General features: G+C 42.8%; 2 protein-coding genes across 2 annotated transcripts in view; one reads left to right on the top strand and one right to left on the bottom strand.

Annotated features, from left to right (window-relative positions):
- Aco2 (aconitase 2) overlaps nucleotides 1-7,007 on the bottom strand; it is a 46,102-nt gene extending 39,095 nt beyond the window's left edge. The window contains exon 1 of the mRNA XM_076855228.2: nucleotides 6,903-7,007. Coding sequence (XP_076711343.1) covers nucleotides 6,903-6,938 — 36 coding nt within the window. The 5' untranslated portion in view covers nucleotides 6,939-7,007. The remainder of the gene's footprint in view (nucleotides 1-6,902) is intronic.
- Nucleotides 7,008-7,165: 158 nt separating this feature from the next.
- Nucleotides 7,166-16,312, top strand: Phf5a (PHD finger protein 5A). Its single transcript, XM_076855231.2, has 4 exons — nucleotides 7,166-7,551; nucleotides 7,956-7,979; nucleotides 8,732-8,898; nucleotides 15,657-16,312. Exons 1-4 carry the CDS (start codon nucleotides 7,500-7,502, stop codon nucleotides 15,744-15,746), a joined length of 333 nt encoding a protein of 110 aa, XP_076711346.1. The 5' UTR covers nucleotides 7,166-7,499; the 3' UTR covers nucleotides 15,747-16,312.
- The last annotated feature ends 3,871 nt before the right edge of the window (nucleotides 16,313-20,183 follow it).

Genomic DNA, 20,183 nt, shown 5'->3' with positions numbered 1-20,183 from the left:
CAGCCCACTTCACCAAGATGACTTCAGGGACTCAAAAGATGTCAGACCCCTGATTCTTCTAACTATGACTCTCAGCAGCCTAACTGCCCAGTCTTTCTTGGCAGGGTAGCCTCAGATGGGCTCCACAAGAATGCATGTCAATCAACACCCTTCTGAGGAGTGGCATCTTCCCACATGGCTGCAAGCTTCTCACAATTTCCTCCCATCCCCAGTAGGCAATGCCTGGCACCTCTTCTAAGAATTCCAAGCTAAACAATTCCCTCCTACCAGCAGGCAATCAGCCAGCTTGGTTGCTATGTAACTGGCAGGAACAAAAGTGGTACCGTCCTCTTCAGAGGTTTGGCAAGGGGACAAAGAGCCATGTCTCCCCCCAAGTCATACCCTCTAAATGGGTGCCAAAGATGGTAGGGGGTTCCTTAAAGGAACAGGATGATAGATTCACTCATCTGCCTAATTCTCTTTTGCTGCTGGCTTCAGCAGCGGAGACTACAGCCAGCACAGAGTGAACTGCATACAAATCCTGAACCATGCTATGCTACAAAGGGCAGGCAGCAGCTCAGTACCAATACCCTTGAGAAGGGCATCCTCTGTGAGTTTGCTCAAGGAATAAAGCTGCCTCTGTGGGACCTGAACTCTGCCTCACTGGTATTTGGGGCAGAAGGCAACCACATCCCCAAAGATATACACCCAAATGGATCCAGGGCCAACTGAACTGTGTCCCTTATACTGAGCCTGCTCTACAGAGATCTGGCTTTTACTCCTTCCCCCAAAGGGAATGCTCTGGGGAAACAGTTTGGCTGAGTGGTAAAAAGTCTGGACTTTGCAGCCCAGCACATCTGCATTCAAAATCTGGCTCTGCTGTACACTGTGACCTCAGATAAGCTCTTTAACCTCTATGGCCTTGGTTTCATCATTATGAAAACAAGTCTGTTTTCATAAGGTTGTTGTGAAGGATAAAGGATGCAACATTTGTAAAACAAGACCTAGTTCTGTGACTAGTAAAAGGGCCTGAACTCAATATGGGGCAGCTAATGTGGTTCCCATTTTCCCAGGGCCTGGAACAGCAATTCATACACCAACCACAGCAGCAGGCAGACTAAACATCAACCACCACCATCCATGTGCCAGACAGAGCTGAGTCTGTATTCAGGCACCCCCAGCACATGTACCCACCTCCTCCTGGCTTCAGTTATTTAAATGATTCTCCTTCACTGGCATAGGAGTCTCACATGCAGGGAGAGACTAAGCCAGCTCTGTAGCTCCCTCAGTCAATGTAGTCACAAAACAATGAATGCTTGTAAATAATGGTAATAAGTGCACGCCTATAATCCCAGGGACTTAGGAGGCTGTCAGGAGTATGGCAAGTTTGAGGCCAGCCTCAGCAATTTAGCAAGGCCCTGTCTCAAAATTTAAGGAAAAAAAAAAAAAAAAAAAGTGAAAAAAGGCTGGGAATGCAGCTCAGTGGTAAAGTGCCTCTGGGTTAAATTTCCAGAATGCCCCCCCCCGACCCCCACCCCAAAAAACCCCAGCAGATTCATTTCTACTTTGTTTCCCAACTCTATCTTAGAACAGTACCAAAAAGCTTTTCCTAAACAACTTGTTTGTTGAACCAAGAAATACTTTACCACTGAGTTATATCCCTAGCCCTTTTTGGGGGAGGAGAGGGAACACTGGAGATTGAACCCAGGGGCACTTTATCGCTAAGCCACATCCATAGGCCTTTTATATTTATTTTTATTTTGAGACAGAATCTTACTAAGTTGTTTAGGGCCTTGCTAAACTGCTGAGGCTGGCCTCAAACTTGATATCTTCCTGCTTCAGGTTCCCGAGCTGCTGGGATTAAAGGTATGCTCCACCGCGCCCAACACTTTTTCTTTTGAGACAGGGTCTCCTTAAATTCCCCAGGCTAGCCTTGAACTAACTTATGATCCTCCTTCCTCAGTCCCCCAAGTCACTAGGAATACAGTTGTGCAACAGCCCTGCCCTTTTTTTTGGTACTGATTTTAACCCAGGGGTGCTTTACAACTGAGCTTATCTGTAGTCCTTTTTGAGACTGGGTCTCATTAAGTTGCAAAGGTCCTCCCTAAATTACTGAGGTTGGCCTCAAACTTGTAATCCTCCTGTCTCAACCTTCCAAATTGCTGGGATTATAGGCATGTCACTTTGTCTGCTTCCTCTCTTAACCCTCTATGGTCCATCATCCATATAGCAGCCTGAATGATTTTTCTCAAGCATAAATCAGATCATGTTACTCCCTACCTTAAAACTTTCCTGTGGATTTTCACTACATTTGAAGCAAAACCCAATTTCCATATGGAAACCTGCATGAGCCTAACTTCCTGTTCAGATCCTTCCATTCCTAAAGACACCTCAACCACACTGATTTGCCTTATTCTTAACACACCGAGTTATTCTGGTTGTGTGTTCACCTATCTCAGGTACTTTGTATATGCTGCTCCTTCTAATTGAAACTTCTTCTCCCAAAATGCTGAATGGCTGCCTTCTTACCATGTAAACCTCAGTTCAAATGTCACCTTTACTGGCACTGCCTTGTTTCCTCTGGCATCTACTCTAACAACTGGCCAACTGGCTAGTTGTTGTTTTCCTTTTTATATAGTACTGGGGATTGAACCCAGTCTCAGTGCATGCCAGGCTAACGCTCTACCACTGGGCCACATCCCTGACCTTTTTATTTTCAAGACAGAGACTAAGTTTTCCATGATGGCCACAAACTTGCAATTCTCCTGCCTCAGCCTCCCTAATAGCTGGATTATAGGAATGCACCACTGAGCCTGGCTCTTCCTTAATGCCCCAACCCCCACCCCATTTGGTACTGAGGTGTAAACCCAGTCCTTACTATTTGAAACAGAGTCTCACAAAGTTGTTCAGGTTGGCCTGGAACTTGTAATCCTCCTGCCTGAGCCTCATGAGTCACTGGGATTTCAGGCGTGCATCATAGCACCAGGCTCTATTTTATCTTCCCTATAGCACTCTGTAGCTACAATTTTCTTGTTTTCTACTTGGTTATTTTCTGTCTCCCCTCAACCTCTGGAGTAATTTGGGCTATAGGCATGTGTCACCTTGCCCAAATTATTCCCCCTCTTTGGTCCCTGCACTCCAATGGTATAGGGCAGTTCTAGGCATTTAGGAGCAATTTGTTCCAAGGCAATGGTGTGCTGCCCTAGTCCCAGGAAGTAGTCATTCCTTTTACCCAGGTTTGAGACTATAGGTTTGTTTACTAATTCATTCATTCATTTACTCAATTCAAATCAATATTTGGTCCCAGGAAGGCATCCAAGTGAACATACAACCAGAATAACCTGTTTAAAATTCAAAGCAAGATCACTAAAAAAGAAGCGCAGCTCTTCATAGAAAACTTCTACCAAAGAAGTCAGACTTCTTTGTCATGAATTATTTATCCAAGAAGCTACATGACCTTCCCAAGGTCATGAGAACCCAAACTCCAGTACCTCAAGGCAAAACCAAAGACCTGAGAAATTATCTGAAGTACCCAACCCAACCAAGCAGTGGCCCAAACCTGCAATCCCAGTGGCTGGGGAGGCTGAAGCAAGAGGACTTAGAATTCAAAGCAAGCCTCAGCAACTCAGCAAGATCCTGCCTCTACATAAAATATAAAAAAGGTCTGGAAATGTGGCTCAGTGGTGAAGCACCCCTGGGTTTAATCCCTGGTACCAAAAAAAAAAAAAAAAAAAAGTTGAAGTGCCCAACCCCTCTTATCCATACGATATGCATTAAAAAATAAATACTGAAAACCAGAGAATAAACATGACTTTTCAAAGAATCACACTTTGCATTTTCCCCAGTTTCTAATCGTTTTACCTGGTAACAGGTACTGTCAAACAACAGTGTATGTACAATTTAGCACTGTTCTCAAGTTTATGATAATAATAATCAATAATGCCTTGGTCCAAGGCTGAGTCTTGATGCCAAAGGAAGTTCCAGCTGCTGGCCCTCAGGCTTTCAAATCAGCAATGGCAGATCCAAATCACATCTGCCAATACCAGTGATATGGTCCTATGCAAAATTTATCTAATTTAATAAGTATATCACACTTAAAAGGTGCTAGGCAAGGTTCTAAATACTCTGCAACTATTACGTGACTAAAACAGAGGTACTATTATTATGATATCTTACAGATGAGCAAACAGGCTCAGAGAGGTTAAGTACCTGGCTCTAAGTCACAGTTACTCAGTATTAAAGCCAGGATTCAAACTTTGGCGGGTCTGATGCCAGAATCCATGCCATTAACCATTCTATTGTTTCTTCACTAATCCTTTTTCATCCATAAAGCAGAGCTAATAGTATGCATTATCTCAGAGTCATGCGCTATTACTGGCACTCAGTAATGTAGATGTTAGCTACTCATAGTGGTAGTAGTAAGAGCCATCATTCTATCATCTATCATCACCTTTGGTCCAGTCAAAAGCAAAAGAAAAATATTTTGACTAAGAAAGATTTCAGAAACCCTCTGCAGTATGATACATTAGAATATAGTAGACACTTGCATGAGATCAGGGATTGTCTTTGCTTACCAATGTTTCCAGGGCAGGCAGTGGGTGCTCAGGAAATATGTGGAAAAATGGGAATAAAATGACTCCATCATTGAGTTCTGCAGAAAAGACTACTAAGGTGATAATTACCACTTCTCAAATATCTGAAATATTTCTGAGTATCTAAGCAAAGAGGTAAATGTAAGAGGTTCTCAATAGACAAGTGCTAGCTGTCATTATGTTTCTACTGGGACGCAGTGTGGTATAATGCAAAGAGCATAATGCTGTTCATCCATCTCCACTGAATGAACATACAAGGAGACCTGGATTTTTTTTAATATTTATTTTTCAGTTGTAGGTGGACACAATATATTTTATTTTCATGTGGTGCTGAGGATCGAATCGAACCCAGTGCCTCACACATGCTAGACAAGTGCTCTACCTCTGAGCCACAACCAAAGCCCGAGACCTGGATTTTAATCCTGACTCTGATACTGGAAATCACCCAGGCTCTCAAAGTCTTGGATTCTCCATCTGTAAAACAGGATGAACTACATGATTGTAAATACATTCCACTTACTCATCATTTTGTGGCAATGCAAGTACACAGTTATCATCTGTTTAAATATTATCCCCGGGGCTGGGGATGTGGCTCAAGCGGTAGTGCGCTCGCCTGGCAGGTGTGCGGCCCGGGTTCACATCACATACAAACAAAGATGTTGTGTCCACCGAAAACTAAAAAATAAATATTAAAAAAAAAAAAACCTCTCTCTCTCTCTCTCTCTCTTTCTTTAAAATAAATAAATAAATAAATAAATAAATAAATATTATCCTCAGCTGATAATGGACTCAGGAAGTTACATGCTGAAGGTCAAGGATCAAAAGCATGAAGTACAGTCCAGATCTCTTTCTGTACCACCCTAATATTCATACTTTCCAATATCCTTTTCAGTTCAAAATGTTGACATTATGTCTTTCTTTCAAGCTCAATAAGTTATTTACCTGTCACATAATTTTGCCTAATTTCATTAAATCACATGACAGCAGAATCAGGAAAAAACAAATATTTTCTCATCATTAACTTACAGAATCAAAAAACCTAAAGAGATAATTAAGTGCAAATCTTTTACCTTTGCTCAGAATTGGGACCAGAAATATTTTCAGATAAATTATTTTACTTTTTGGCTTAAATTTAAATAATATGAAAAATCACTTCAAATAACAATGTTTTCTGAGGGTATAGCACATAACTATTAATTCTATAATCAAAGTTATGCCACTTGATCCAAAGAAAATTCAAAATTAATCTTAAGAGGTTGACAAGGAATGTCTACAGGTAACTTTTTATTTTTATTAAGAAAACACACATTTGACATTGAAGTTTTGAATATAACACCTTCCGGGAGTTGTCAAGTTAGGAGTAAAAACCCATCTGACAGTTACAGTCAACTTTCTATTTGGCTCATAACAGGAGAGTCAAGGTCAAACTGCTAAATCTCCTTACTCTCCCACCTAGTACCTGAAAAGCAACTAATTGTGAGCTCAAAATAGTCCATTCTGTACTCTTACAAATATAAATGACCCCACCCTGGCTCATAAAATTCAGAGGGCAGGCTGACACAAAGAAGGAGAACAGAAGGGCAGGAGGGTCAATGCTCAGGCCACAACATAAGGGTGACAGTCTTTGAGAGCCAGAACTTTCACCTACTTTCTGGTAGTTTCATCATCTATCAATGGGAAAAATCATCTCACATCTATCTCACCAGACGATTATGTGAATCAATTGATATTAGTAGGTATTAAAATCGGTTTTGGAATCTGGTACAACGGTGAGAAACATTACTATTTACTACGTCAAGGTCCCTGAAGAACACTCTCCAATTCCTGACTCCGTGTTCCGCAAGGTCCTCAAAAGACAGTATAAAAAACTAGCTTCTCCTGCCTCCAGGCCAGATGGCAATTGTGGATGCCCCTGGCTTGCAAGCATCTGTTGCTGAGAGATGAAGGCCTCAGGCACTTGGCCTACAGGGCTCAACAACCACCGCGCCCCCCAGTCACCTTGTCCTCACCTTGAGGAACAGAAAGACACCCTAAGGGAGAGGGAAGTGAGGTCCTCAGAAAGGAAAAAGAGGTGCCTCCACTCTTCATCAGGCCATCACAGCTTATAGCAACATTTTCCCCGGGGCGGGGACATGGTCAGGGAGCTGACGGTGCCGGGGACGCCTTGACCTAGGGCAACGAGAAGCGGGCACGGCTCTGGGCCCACAACAGCGACGGGTACACGGGAAGTCGGCCCCAGGTCCGGCCTGCCTTGCCTTGCCTCGCCCATCGCCACAGGCACAGGAGGAGGCACCCCGCCCCCGTGAACCCAGAGAGCCCGAGCTCGCTCACCTGCAGCCGGGTCACCAGTAGGCTGTAAGGCGCCATTTTGTGCACTGACAAAGATGAGGTCGCGTAAAAGTGACGTGCCACACAGCTTATTTAAAGCCGTCGTGGGGGCGTGGCTTCGAGAGCGCTACGTCACGGGGAAGGCGAGGCCTGCATACCGGCTCCATTGCCCTGAGAAGGCAGTAGGAGGAGCTCACGTGTTAGGAACCAACGCGCGAGAGGGGAAAAAAAAGCTGAATAAAAACACTAGCCCAAGCATGCGCCAAGGCCTGGGTTCAGTGCCCGGTTTAAAAAAAAACACAGAAGCAAAGATGTCAATGCTGCAAAGATGTCTTATCCGAAAGTAAATTTCGGTTATCTGTACCTTCCAAATCCGGGAGAGTGTTTTGTTGTTGTTTTTTAAGAGTTCTACGCATCTGCGGAGACCTAGCTACCCTCAGATGAAGGAAAACCGCGCGACAGCTAGCGCGATTGGGTTCAGAGCGTAAACGCTGATAGAAGCCTCGAAGACCAATCACCGCGACGTGGAGGCAGGAACCCTGGGGGTTAGAGGTTGGACGGAAGTTCCCGAGGCTTCCGGTAGTTTGCTTGGAAGGAGTTATGGCTAAACATCATCCGGATTTGATCTTCTGTCGCAAACAAGCTGGTGTTGGTGAGGCGGGCCTTGCCCACTGCTTGTGTGGGTGGGGTGATATTAGGCGCTTCGAGTCTAGGGATTCTTGATTCCTCTTTAGGGTCTTTTCTTGGAGTCGCCACGTTTCGCGCCTCTCGGTCGCTGGGTATTGTAGGAGCGCGCGGGTTTGTGGTAAAAGGGGCTGACGGCCAGGGCCTCCGCCTCAAGTCTGAAGAAACTGCCGCAGATTGCCCGGGGCCTGGGAGGGGCTTCGGGAGGTTGCTTTGGCCGTGGGTTTGGCTCAGATTGAGATTCAGGAGAATAAGATGCCCTTCCCATGAGTCTCACTGCCGCCTTTGCGCCTATCGTGACCTAGGATGTGCTTCCCCGCTTTGTCAAAACTTAAATACTAATTGTACCCTGTCCATTTTTTGGTCTTACAGCCATCGGGAGACTGTGTGAAAAATGTGAGTGGAACACACCCTCAACACCCCATTCCTCCCACTCAGTTTCTGTGGAGCCAACATATGGGCATTTCCAGAGGTGCCACAAAGAAAGCTTGGAGTAGATGTGCCTGGGAGGAGGATGGAAACACGTGTGTGGGGTTGCACTAAAGCCGCCTTCTATCGCCCCACTCTGACGTGCACATTTTAAACACTGTATTTAAGCTTTAAGGAAGTCTCGCGTTTGATCAGGAAGAATGGGCAGACTACCATTATCCTTTCCAGCCCACATGCCTATGTGCACACACAGGTTTTTACCAGCAATTATCAGTGCTTACAATCCCCTTAGTGCAATTCCAAGACCTTTATATATGTTAACTGGTTATTTTTTTCCTTTGTGTCCAGGGGATATAGAAAAAAACTTGGATAAGCCAAGTTTTGCCATGCAGAAGTAGAGGAAGGCCCTAAAGTCACTGTAAAGGAGACTGTATCCTGGGCAGTGGTGGCACACACCAGTTATCTCAATTACTTGGGAAGCTGAGGCAGGAGAATGGCAAGTTTGAGTCCAGCCTGGACTTAGAGAAACCTTGTCTCAAAAAGGACTAGAGATAATAGTTTAGTGGTAAAATATCCCTAGGTTCAATCCCCAGTTCCCCCCCTAAAAAAAAAAAAAAAAAAAAAAAATTAGGACTGGGGATGTACCTAAGTGGTAGAGTGCCCCTGAGTTCACAACCCATATTTACTAAAGAACATGACACATTCTTTTTTCCTTACAGGTGACGGCAAATGTGTGATCTGTGACTCCTATGTGCGACCCTGCACTCTGGTGCGAATATGTGATGAATGTAACTATGGTTCTTACCAGGGGCGCTGTGTGATCTGTGGAGGCCCGGGAGTCTCTGATGCCTATTATTGTAAAGAATGCACCATCCAGGAGAAGGATGTGAGTGAATACAAAGCTTTCCATCTGACCTTTCCTCCCATTATTTTGTAACACTTTGCCATCCATGGCAATTTCCTCCTGTCTGTAGAAATTACTGTGTTCAGCAAATCACTTAAGTTATAATTTCTTCAAGTTCTTTGGACCAAGCTGGGTGCAGTCGATAAAAGGCTGTTATTTTGTATCAAGGGCATAAATGCGAGACAAGTAAATCTTTGTCAACACCAGCTGTTTGGAGCGCCCTCTCTATTGCTTTGATGTCTCTCTATGATTGTTCTTATTCAGAAACAACATCCTGAATTTTTAAGTTCTAACACGTAGTGCATGGTTTTTTGTTGTTGTTGTTGTTTTATTTTATTTTTATTTTTTTTTTTTTTTTAAGTGGTACTGGGGTTTGAATCCACCAGGGACATTCTAACACTGAGCTACGTCCCTAATCCTTTTTACTTTTTTTTTGAGGCAGGGTCTCATTAAGTTGCCCAGGCTGGACTCAAATTTGTGTTTGAGAGCCTCCTGAGTCTCTGGGAGTATTGCTGTACCACCACACCAATCTAGAACACCTTTATTTAATACTGCAGAAGTGATTGTTGGTCTTGCAAATTTTTGTCTCTTAATATTATATGGTGCCAGTGCCTAATTCTTAATTATTGTCATTCAGCTCCCTGAGACAGAGACCAAAAAACAGCACCTGTAGATCACTGCCCAAAGTCAAGTTTTACCCTTATTCTTTAGTACTGGCAGCCAGGTTCTAGGTGAGGAGTGGTGGAACCACAGATCAGCTTGCTTTTTCCTTCTTCTTCGTGTGTGTGTGTGTGTGTGTGATTTGTAGACAGACACAATCTGTCTTTATTTCTTTATTTATTTTTATGTGGTGCTGCAGATTTTGATCCTCGGTGCCTCACACATGCTAGGAAGCACTCTACCACTGAGCCACAGTTGCAGGCCCCCAGCTTGCTTTCTTTTTATAAGAAAATGTAAGGAAGTATGATATAATCTTACTAGGCTAATAGTACACTGTTACTGATCTAGGACCTACTAAATCTAGGATAAGATAAAATATGTTAACTCTTCATATTTCTGTGAGCAAAGATTAGGTAGTTTATACCTTTTATCTCCATATTCCTCAAAATAACTTTGTTAAATAAGGATGGTTAGTATTATCCCATCTTTACGTCTCTCTCCTACTAATAAATGACAAAATTAGGCTGTGACAAAACCTTGTGTTCCCATCATACCATGTTGTCCACTCAGGTATTGTGCCCATGTTGAGGAGAAACAACCCAACAACCTTAGTTGTATATGTGTTTGAATCCTGCCTACTGCTGTGAAGTGCAAGATACTGGGCTAGAAAGAACTATTTCTTACACCATTTAATCTATTATTTAGGAAATATAAAATGTCATAGATTAAGTAACAAAAATGTAATTTCAGTTGGTGATTTGAATATTTTCCTCTCCTAAATTGGTTTACATTTACCTTTGACTATCATATTATACTTGGCTTCCAACAATGGTGGATCAGTTCCACCAACTAGATTATACTCCATTATGGGCAGTACCTTGGATCTTGTGTGTGCCTCCTTTTTTCAGGTCTTGGTACAGGTCTGACTTGTAATGCAAAAATGGTGCACATTTTTGGTGCTGTCCCTATAAATTACCCCTAGTCCCCCTACAGGTTGTTTGGTACACAGCGGATGTAATTACTTACAGTCAATAAGTGGTGAAGAGAAGGTACAAAACTACTGAACCACATCCCCAGCCCATTTTGCTTTATTTTTTTAATTTGAAACAGGGTCTCACTAAGTTGCTTTAGGTCCTTGCTAAGTTGCTGAGTCTGGCTTTCCTCTTGGCATCTTCCACCTCAGCCTTCTGAGCTGCTGGGAATACAGGTGTGTGCTCCCACACCCAGCATAAACTCCAATTAGTGACACTTTCTTGAACTTGTGTGGTTATAGATAGAGTTTTTATCTGGCTTAAGTTTGCAACCAGAGAATGTTTAATAAATGTTAATTGCTGTCTGACTCTTCTGCATGTGATGTGTGACCTGATACCTTTGGATCCTTATGCCTCATTGGTCTCTAAGAATTATTCTAGACATCACTTCCTCTACTTCAATTATACAGGTATGACCTGAGGATATTTGAGATGGCATTTAGCTCACATTTACTCAGCACTAGTTTCCAAGGAACACAAAGCAGCCCGGTGACAGGATCTAGTCTCTCATTCTTACAGATCATCATGTAGATTAAGTACCCAAGACTTTTTCCTATGCAGAAATCTTCCTACAACCAAAGCCACCATCACTATTGTTACCCGCTTCCTGTAGCTTTCATAATTTATAAAGGCTGGTAAGATAAGCTGGGTGTCCTCATTATAATTTTTCAATGCCCAAAAATAACCAGGAGTCCAGGGATGATATCTGTGGACGTTGTCACCCAAGGACTAATTTGTAGTTTATTACATTTCAGCAAATTAATCCCCTTAACTTTTGCTTTTATTTATTTATTTTGGTGATGCTCTGGATTGAACCCAGAAGCACTGTACTCTTGAGCTCTGTTCCCAGTCAAGTCCTGGGTTTTTTATTGCTATTTCAGGGTTATTTTTGCTAGGGTGCAGACACACACCTATAATGCCAGCAACTTAGTGAGGTCCTAAGCAATTTAGTGAGACCTTGTCTCAAAACTACAAAAATAAAATAAAAATGGCTGGATACTCAGCTCAGTGGTAAAGCATCCCTGGGTTCAGAATCAGTACCATCACAGTACCAACAACAAAAAAAGATTTTTATACAAAACTAGTCGGAGAGTAGGGTTAGATTGAACCATTATGAAATTGCTGATTTTTGTTTTGGCAATTTCTTATAACTTATTAAGGAATGAAGTATGCCAGGTATTGTTGTAAACATTTTTTGAACCATCGAATCCATTTAATTCTCTGAGGTAGGTTCTACCATTATACTCGTGTGTGACTAAACTGAAACTCAAAAGTCAGGTGTTCTAGCTCCAGGGCCTGCTGCCTTCACCAAGTGGGATGCAGCTGTGCAGACTGGAGGATATATCCTCTCATCATCTGGTCCCTCCCAGGAATCTCTAAGGCTCTCTTCATTTTCTTAACATTGACCTGGTCTAGTCCTAGTTCTATACTTGAGGAATGTGAATCTAAAAGAAAGGACTACCACAGTGCACAAATCTAGGTTATCCTCATACCACAAAATTTCACAGCACCTTTAAAAGAAAGTAGAGCACTGCCCCATTTGATATCAAACATTCACCCTTTTTATTTTTTATTTTGAGACGGGGTCTTATTAATTTCCTTAGGACCTAAGTTGATGATGAAGCTGGCTTTGAACTTGTGATCTTCCTGCCTCAGACTCTTATGCTGCTAGGATTACAGGCATGTGACCCAGCCATCTATTTTTGTTTTCCTTAGATGGACATAATACCTTTATTTTATTAATTTATTTTTATGTGGTGCTGAGGATCAACCCAGTGCCTCATACATGGGTGGCAAGTGCTCCATCACTGAGTTGCTTAGGGTCTCACTAAATGGTGATCCTGGCTTTGAACTTACAATCCTCCTGCCTCAGCCTCCCAAGTGCCCTGGGACAACATCTGTTTTGATTCATCCTTTGTTAAAAAAGGATTTTAAACACAGATTAAAGCCAGGTGCGATATCACACACCTGTAATCCCAGGAGGCAGAGGCGGGAGGATCGAAAGTTCAGAGCCAGCCTTTGTAATTTAACAAGGGCCTAAGCAACTTAGTGAGACTCCATAAGGCGCCAAGCAAGGTGGTACATGCCTGTAATCCCAGCAACTCAGGAGGCTGAATCAGGAAGATTTCGAGTTCAAAGCCAGCCTCAGCAAAAGTGAGGCACTAAACAACTCAGACCCTGTCTCTAAATAAGATTAATAAAAGGGCTGGAGTTCTGGCTCAGGGGTTGAGTGCCTCTGAGTGCAATCCCTGGTACCAAAAAATAAAAATTTAAAAAGTTGGGGATATGGCTTGGTGGTTAAAATCCCCTGGGTTCAATCCCCAGTACCTCCCCCCCACCGCCCCCCCACCACACACACACAAAAAAAAAACAGATTAAATACATAGCTCAACTGGTGAGCCATTGGTGGGGCTAGTTCTCTCATACACCAGGCACCACAGGTGGGAGCACTCCATGTAATACAGAGTACATGTTTTCTGGAAAATCATGCAATGTTGGCTTTGAATGTTCTCAGACAAAAATTTCTGTGTTGACATTAGGCCCCTCAGAAGAAAGAAACTGAGTTAGAAATTGGAGGACTAAGGATCTGATTAATTCACTCTATAGTCTAATATGACAGGAATCCAACTCCTTTGATGTGGGTGTTGATTTTAAATCAACAGACCTCTAAGGTTTTTTCCAGTTACAGCTTCTCCAGCTGTCTTCCCTGCATCCCAGATCAAGTGATGGACTCATTCCTGCCCCACGGGGCTTCCTGGGAGCTTCACTGAAACCACTTCAGCTCTCAGAATGGCCAAGGGGGCAGCATGTCATTACAAATCAGAACAAACTCAACACCACCTTTAGCACAGGCCCTCTGCAAAACCGTGTATTTGTTCAGATGAAGTGCATTAGCTTTGAGTGCAGCTCAGTGGTAGAGCATGTGCTGGGGGTCGGGGAAGCGGTGTTTGGATTAAATGAAGTGAATTAACAAGACACTTTGTGAAATCCTCCTAAAGCCTTTAGGTTTTTCCCTTTGGTGGTATCCTCTCCATTCTGGGATAATCCAGGAGAATTAGAGCACTTGACCTGAAGTTAATTTTGTTTTTAAGTTGTAGATGGACACTATGCCTTTCTTTCTTTATATTTTTATGTGGTGTTAAAGATCAAACCCAGTGCCTCACACATGCTAGGCAAGCACTATACCTCTGAGCTACAACCCTAGCCCTGATTGTTTTTAATCCCTCAGTTGAACAAAATTCTTTGGACATATGAGTTCAGATTCTGGTTAGGCACATGGTATACACGTAATCCTTGCTACTCAATAGCCTGAGGCTGGAAGATTCCAAATTTGAGATCAACCTGAGCACAAAATAGAAGGGGGGACTGGATGTGGTAGCACATGCCTGTAATCCCAGTAGCCTAGGAGGCTCAGTCACAAGATCAAAGCCAGCCTCAGCAAAAGTGAGGCTCTAAGCAATTCATTCAGACTCTGTCTCTAAATACAAAATAGGGCTGGGAACGTAGCTCAGTGGTCTAGTGCCCCTGAGTTCAGTCCTTAGTACCCCAAAAAACTAATAACAAGAAAGGACTGCAGTGCTTTGGCTCAGCGGTAGAGCACTCGCCTGGCATGTACGAGGCAAATAAAGATTAAGAAAAAAAAAAAGGACTGGGAACGTAGCTCAGTGATAAAGCACTTGCTTAGTTTGTGTAAGGCCCTGGGTTCAGTTTCCTATTGCCAAAAATATGTTTTCAGGCCAGAAGCAGTGGCATATGCCTGCAATCCCAGCAATTCAGGAGGATTGCAAGTCAAGAACAAGTCTCAGCAACTTAGCGAGGTTCTAAGCAATTTAGCAAGACCATGTCTCAATATAAAAATAAAATGGGCTGCGGATGTAGTAGTAAAGCACTGTTACATTTAATCCCCAGTCACCCACCCATCCCGCCCACCCCCCCCACCCCCCACCCCCCCCCCCCCGCCAAAAAAAGTTTCAGGTTCTACCTGTGTCATACCAGCAACAGAATTGAGCTGTTGAACCCAGGGATGCTGTACTACTGAACTACATCCCTTGAGATAGGTTCTAGATGAGTTGTCAAGGTTGGCCTCAAAAGTTTTGATCCTCCTGCCTCAGCCTTATGAGTCACTGGAATGTGCTGCCACACCCTGTTGAATCAAATATTCTTAAATATAATTGCAGTCACTGAATAGAGAGTGGGCAGGCTCCAGGGGACTTTCTGGATGTCTAGATATTCAGTAAATATAACTGGCACTGAACTATATCCCTAGTGACAGAGTTTCTTTTTTCTTTTTCTTTTTTTTTTTTTTTTTTTTCAGTTATACATGGACACAATATCTTTATTTTGTTTATTTGTATGTTTTATGTGGTGCTGAGGATCGAACCCAGGGTCTCTCACATGCGAGGTGAACGCTCTACCACTGAGCCACAACCCCAGCCCCCTGAGACAGGGTTTCACTGAGTTATTTAAGGTCTCGCTAAATTGCTAAGGCTGGCTTGGATCCTTCAGCCTTAGCCTCCCAAGTCACAAGGATTATAGGTGCATCAACTTTTAAATTCTTAATAGATCAAATAGGGTAATGGATGGGGGGGCTGGGATTGTGGCTCCCTGGTAGAGCACTTGCCTAGTATGTGTGAGGCGCTGGGTTCGATCCATCAACAACTAAAAAAAAAAAAATTAAATAGGATAATTGGGAAGATGAATAACTAAACCACTAACCCAAAAGTTATAAAATGATCATTGAAAACAAGAAACACTTCCCTTTGGTGCTAATTAATCTGAACCTCCCATTTAAGGAGCTAGGTTTGCTTGTACACATTTGCAAATCCTTTCATTGTTGTTTCTTCTTTTGGGGGGCTGAGATATGAGAATCAAACCCAGGGCCTTGCAGATGCTAAGCAAGCATTCTAACTACTGAGCACACCCCCAGACCTGTTATGGTCTTCAAATACTAGGGCAAAAGATTAAATTTTATTCCTCTGTACTGAATTATATCTTCAATTCCTCTTGATTCAAATTCTGACTTATCAGTTTCTCTATTCTGTTTTCCAGAGAGATGGTTGCCCAAAGATTGTCAATTTGGGGAGCTCTAAGACAGATCTCTTCTATGAACGCAAGAAATATGGCTTTAAAAAGAGGTGATCAGTGGGTGGCCCCTGCCTCCCCCATCAAGCTGCTGCAGCTGCCAAGAAAGACGCCTACTATCACCAGCAGAAAGGGAGCAGAGCCCAGCATGTCACCAAAACCACCTGCTAGTGTGTTGGCCCCTTGCCACCCTTTCCTCCCCTCACCCAGACAAGGGTAGGGGTGGAAAAGGATTCTTCATAGTGCACTGACATACAGTCCAAGAAAAACTAATCGGTTATTTAATGGTTTTTCTTGAATTTGAGAAACAAAACTCTGTTCTCTAAATTGATTTGTCTTCTCTACACCAAGTGCTGAACAGGAATATCCTTGCAGTCAGCTGTCAGAGGAGCTGACTATGAATCTACCCCCCAGTAAAAAGCTTGTTCTTGCAGCAGCTCTGATGGCAGTTGTCCTGATGACCCTTCAATGTGTGGCAGTGAGCTATCAGAACAATAAATGTGATGTGAGCATTTAATCTTGTAACGCTTACCAGGTGGTGCTGGTTTCATGTTAGTTTTCATCTGAGTAACTGGACCCTTTCTGTCGATGTTGTTAATAAAGTCGGTGTTTATTTTCTGGTAGTCAGTCACTATCCCCCTTTTGCCTAACTCTAGGAATTTATTGTAGTCCCCCATGAACTGGTGACTCAAACTAGTGGTAATGGGGTTTATAATGCATTTTGTCCTCTTTTTATTACTGGGATGAATTCAGAACCACCCATGCCTTTCATCTAAGTCATATTTAGAAATTATTTTTTCCTTCCTATCCTACTTTATTTATTTGTTTGTTTGTTTTTGGTGCCAGGGATTGAACTAGGGGGCACTCAACCACTGAGCTACATCTTCAGGCCTTCCTTTTATTTTTATTTAGAGACGGGGTCTCACTGAGTTGCCTGCCGAGGTTGATGAGTGTGTTATTTGAGGAGATAGTTTGATATGTGCAGTCAAGTAGGTCTCTTACATCATAGATTTGAAAAGGGCATCAGGAACTTGGCCCAGGTTTACAGTGCCACTTAGTAATAGAGCCAAAAAAACTTCTGATCCCGGGTTTTTGTCTGTGTCAACCAAACTGATTATTTGTGATGTATTGAGTGTCCAAAATTTAGTCTCTACCTTGGGAGTTGAACAATGTGACAGAAACAGTACCAGTACAACCCAGAGGATGCACTAAAGAAGGGTTGGCCTAGCTTGGGGGGCACCTCAGGAATTTATATTTTTTTAAATTTTGAGACAAGTTCTTCCCAAATTCCCAAGGCTGGCCTCTAATTTACAAACTGCCTGCTTCAGCTTCTTGAGGCACCTCAGGAAGGCTGAAGATCCTCCTAGGGAAGAGCTTAGTGGTAGTCTTTGCCTAACATGCATAAGGCCCTGGGCTCCATCCCCAGTACTGGGGGCATTGGGGGGCGGGGGTGGTTAGTAATTCTGAAGGTTTTTCCAGGTGTTCTCTACCACTCCCATGCTTTACACTCCAGCCACTGGGACTCCTTTCAGTTCTTCAGCTTCTGCTTTCCTTTCTGTCCCTACTTTTCTTTTTCTTTTACAGGGGGCATGGGGTACCCAGGATTGAACTCGGAGGCAGGCACTTGACCACTGACCCCCATCCCCAGCCCAATTTTGTATTTTATTTAGAGACAGGGTCTCACTGAGTTGCTTAGTACCTTACTTTTGCTGAGGCTGGCTTTGATCTCAGGATCCTCCTGCCTCAGCCTCCTGAGCCACTAGGATTACAGGCCTATGCCACGGAGCCCAGCTCTGCCCCCATTTAACTTTTTTTTTTTAATATTTATTTTTTAGTTGTAGTTGGACACAATACCTTTATTTTTATTCATTTTTATGTGGTGCTGAGGATGGAACCCAAGACCACGCACATGCCAGTTGAGCACTCTACCTCTGAGACACAACCCGGGCACCCCTCCCCCCGCCTTTCCTTTTTTTAATCTGTTGTTTTTTCTGTGATGCTCTCCCACCTCTGCCCCCACATTTGTTTTGCTCAGCTACTGCCTCATCCTTCAGACCTGACCAAAGATTTCCCCAGTTATCGCCTAATCCCCAGTTTAACTTGCCCTTCTCCCCCATAGTACCCTGTGTGTTTCTTGGAAGCATTTAATGATTATTGACTGTCACCTACTAGGTTGTGTTCTGCCCAGCAGATGGGTGTACAGTGTTGAATGAATAACTGAAGTTCCGGAGGCAAGAAAATTAACTGAGCTTTGAAGTATGGGAACTTGCAAGCAAAGGTGGTGCGTGGGCAAATGAGGGCACTTGTGTGGGGAAAATAATTTCAGGAAAGGCAGTCCTGAAAGGGTTATGTATTCCAGGAACTCCATCCAGTTCCTGCACCTAAAATATCAGGTGCAGTGACACACCTGTAATCCCAGTGCCTCTGGGGGCTAAGGCAAGAGGACTGGAAGTTCAAGGCCAGCCTCAGCAGTTTAGCAAAGACTATCTCAAAAAAATGGCTGGGGATGTAGCTCAGGGGTTAAGCATCCCTGGATTCAATCCCTAGTACCAAAAAAACAAAGTATCAGACTTACGGTATGTGAAAAGGGGGGCAAAGATCAGATCATCTTTAGATTATAATTAAAATTTGTAATTGATTCTATAATAACTATAGTTTTTAGTATGTAATAATAAATCAAAAGTCTTGTTTTTGTTTTTTTAATTTTGTACTGGAGGTTGAAACCAGGGTCTCTTTACCTCTAAGCCACATCCTCCAGGCCTTTATATTTTTAAATTTTGAGACAGGGTCTTCCTAAATTTCAAAGGCTGGCCTCTAATTTTAAACCCCATGCTTCAACTTCTTGAGTCGCTGGAATTACAGGTGTGCACCACCATGCTAAACCAGTTTTTTTTTGTTGTTTTTTTCCCCTGCTTGTACCAGGAATCAAACCCAGGGCCTAGGCACATGCTGTGTAAGTACTCTTTTAGCATGGTAATTCAGTGAGTATGCTTCTACAATGTCTTAAAGAGAGTTTTAAGCTTAATACCAAAGAGGACCTCAAAGGGCATGCCCCTTCTGTACCGATTGATGGGCACTGGGCCATTTATCCTAGCCCAGTTAATTCCACAGAAACTTGCTCTTCTGTCATCCAATTCATAATGTCATTCTTGGTTTTCTTTCTGATCATCAGAGACCAAGAAAATAATATATGTTTTATATATATATATATATATATATATATATATATATATATATATATATATACACACACACACACACACACACAAAGCATCTAAAATCCTATGATTCAGGAGGCTGAGATAGGAGGAACACAGTTTGAGGCTAGCCTGGCAATTTAGTGAGAACCTCAGCAATTTATCAGGACTCCTTCTCAAAATAAAAAGGAATAGGACTATAGCTCAGTGGTAAGGAATGTGTGGGGTCAATCCCTCATAGGGTGGGGGGGAAGACCTCACAAACTTGAGAATTTAAGGGAATAATAGAACTGACTAAAAAAGAAGGCATGGAGCTGGAGATGTAGCTTAGTGGTAGAGTGCTTTGCCTAGCATGTGCAACACCCTGGGTTCAATCTCCATTACCACAAAAAAGGGAAGGATGTTGGAAAAATAGCCTAAAACCAAGAGCAGTGAAACATGCCAGTAATTCTAATTTTAACAACTTGAGAGGCTGAGGCAGGGGAATCACGTATTTTTTTGTTTGTTTGTTTTTGGTACCAGGGATTGAACCCAGAGGTGCTCAGCCTTTTTTATTTTTGAAACAGGGTCTCACCAGGTTCCGTAGGGCTTTGCTAATTCCTGAGGCTGGCCTTGAACTTGTGATCCTTCTGTCTCAGTCTCCTACGTGGCTCGAGTTACAGGCTGGGATTATAGGAGTGTGCCACCCCCCTAACTGGAGGACTGCAAATCCACAAATTCTATGTGAGACTCAGCAATTTAGTAAGACCTTGTCTCAAAATTTTAAAAAGGGTGGTCAAAAGGTTTGACCCCCAGTACTCCAAAAAAAGAAAGAAAATAATCCAACTGTGATCTTTTTTTTTTTTTTTTTTTAAATGTAATCCCAGGAATTTAGGAGACTGAAAGCAGGAGGATTGCAGGTTAAGGCCAGCCTCAGTAATTTATTTTATTTATTTATTTATTTATTTTTTAAAGAGAGAGAGAGAGAGAGAGAGAGAGAGAATTTTTTTAATATTTACTTTTTTAGTTCTCGGCGGACACAACATCTTTGTTGGTATGTGGTGCTGAGGATCGAACCCGGGCCGCACGCATGCCAGGCGAGTTTGCTACTGCTTGAGCCACATCCCCAGCCCCGATCTTTAGTTTTTGTTTGTTTTCTGGTACCAGGGATTGAACCCAGTGATTCTTAACCACTGAGCCACATCTCCAGCCCTTTTTGTTTTTTATTTTTTGAGACAGTGTCTCACTAAGTTGCTTAGGGCCTTGATAAATTGCTGTGGCTGGCTTTGAACTTGTCATCCTTCTGCCTCAACCTCCT

The sequence above is a fragment of the Callospermophilus lateralis genome, chromosome 4 (genome assembly GCF_048772815.1).
Source record: "Callospermophilus lateralis isolate mCalLat2 chromosome 4, mCalLat2.hap1, whole genome shotgun sequence".
NCBI classification, from domain to species: Eukaryota; Metazoa; Chordata; class Mammalia; order Rodentia; family Sciuridae; genus Callospermophilus; species Callospermophilus lateralis.
This window is presented reverse-complemented; position numbering and strand designations above follow the sequence as displayed.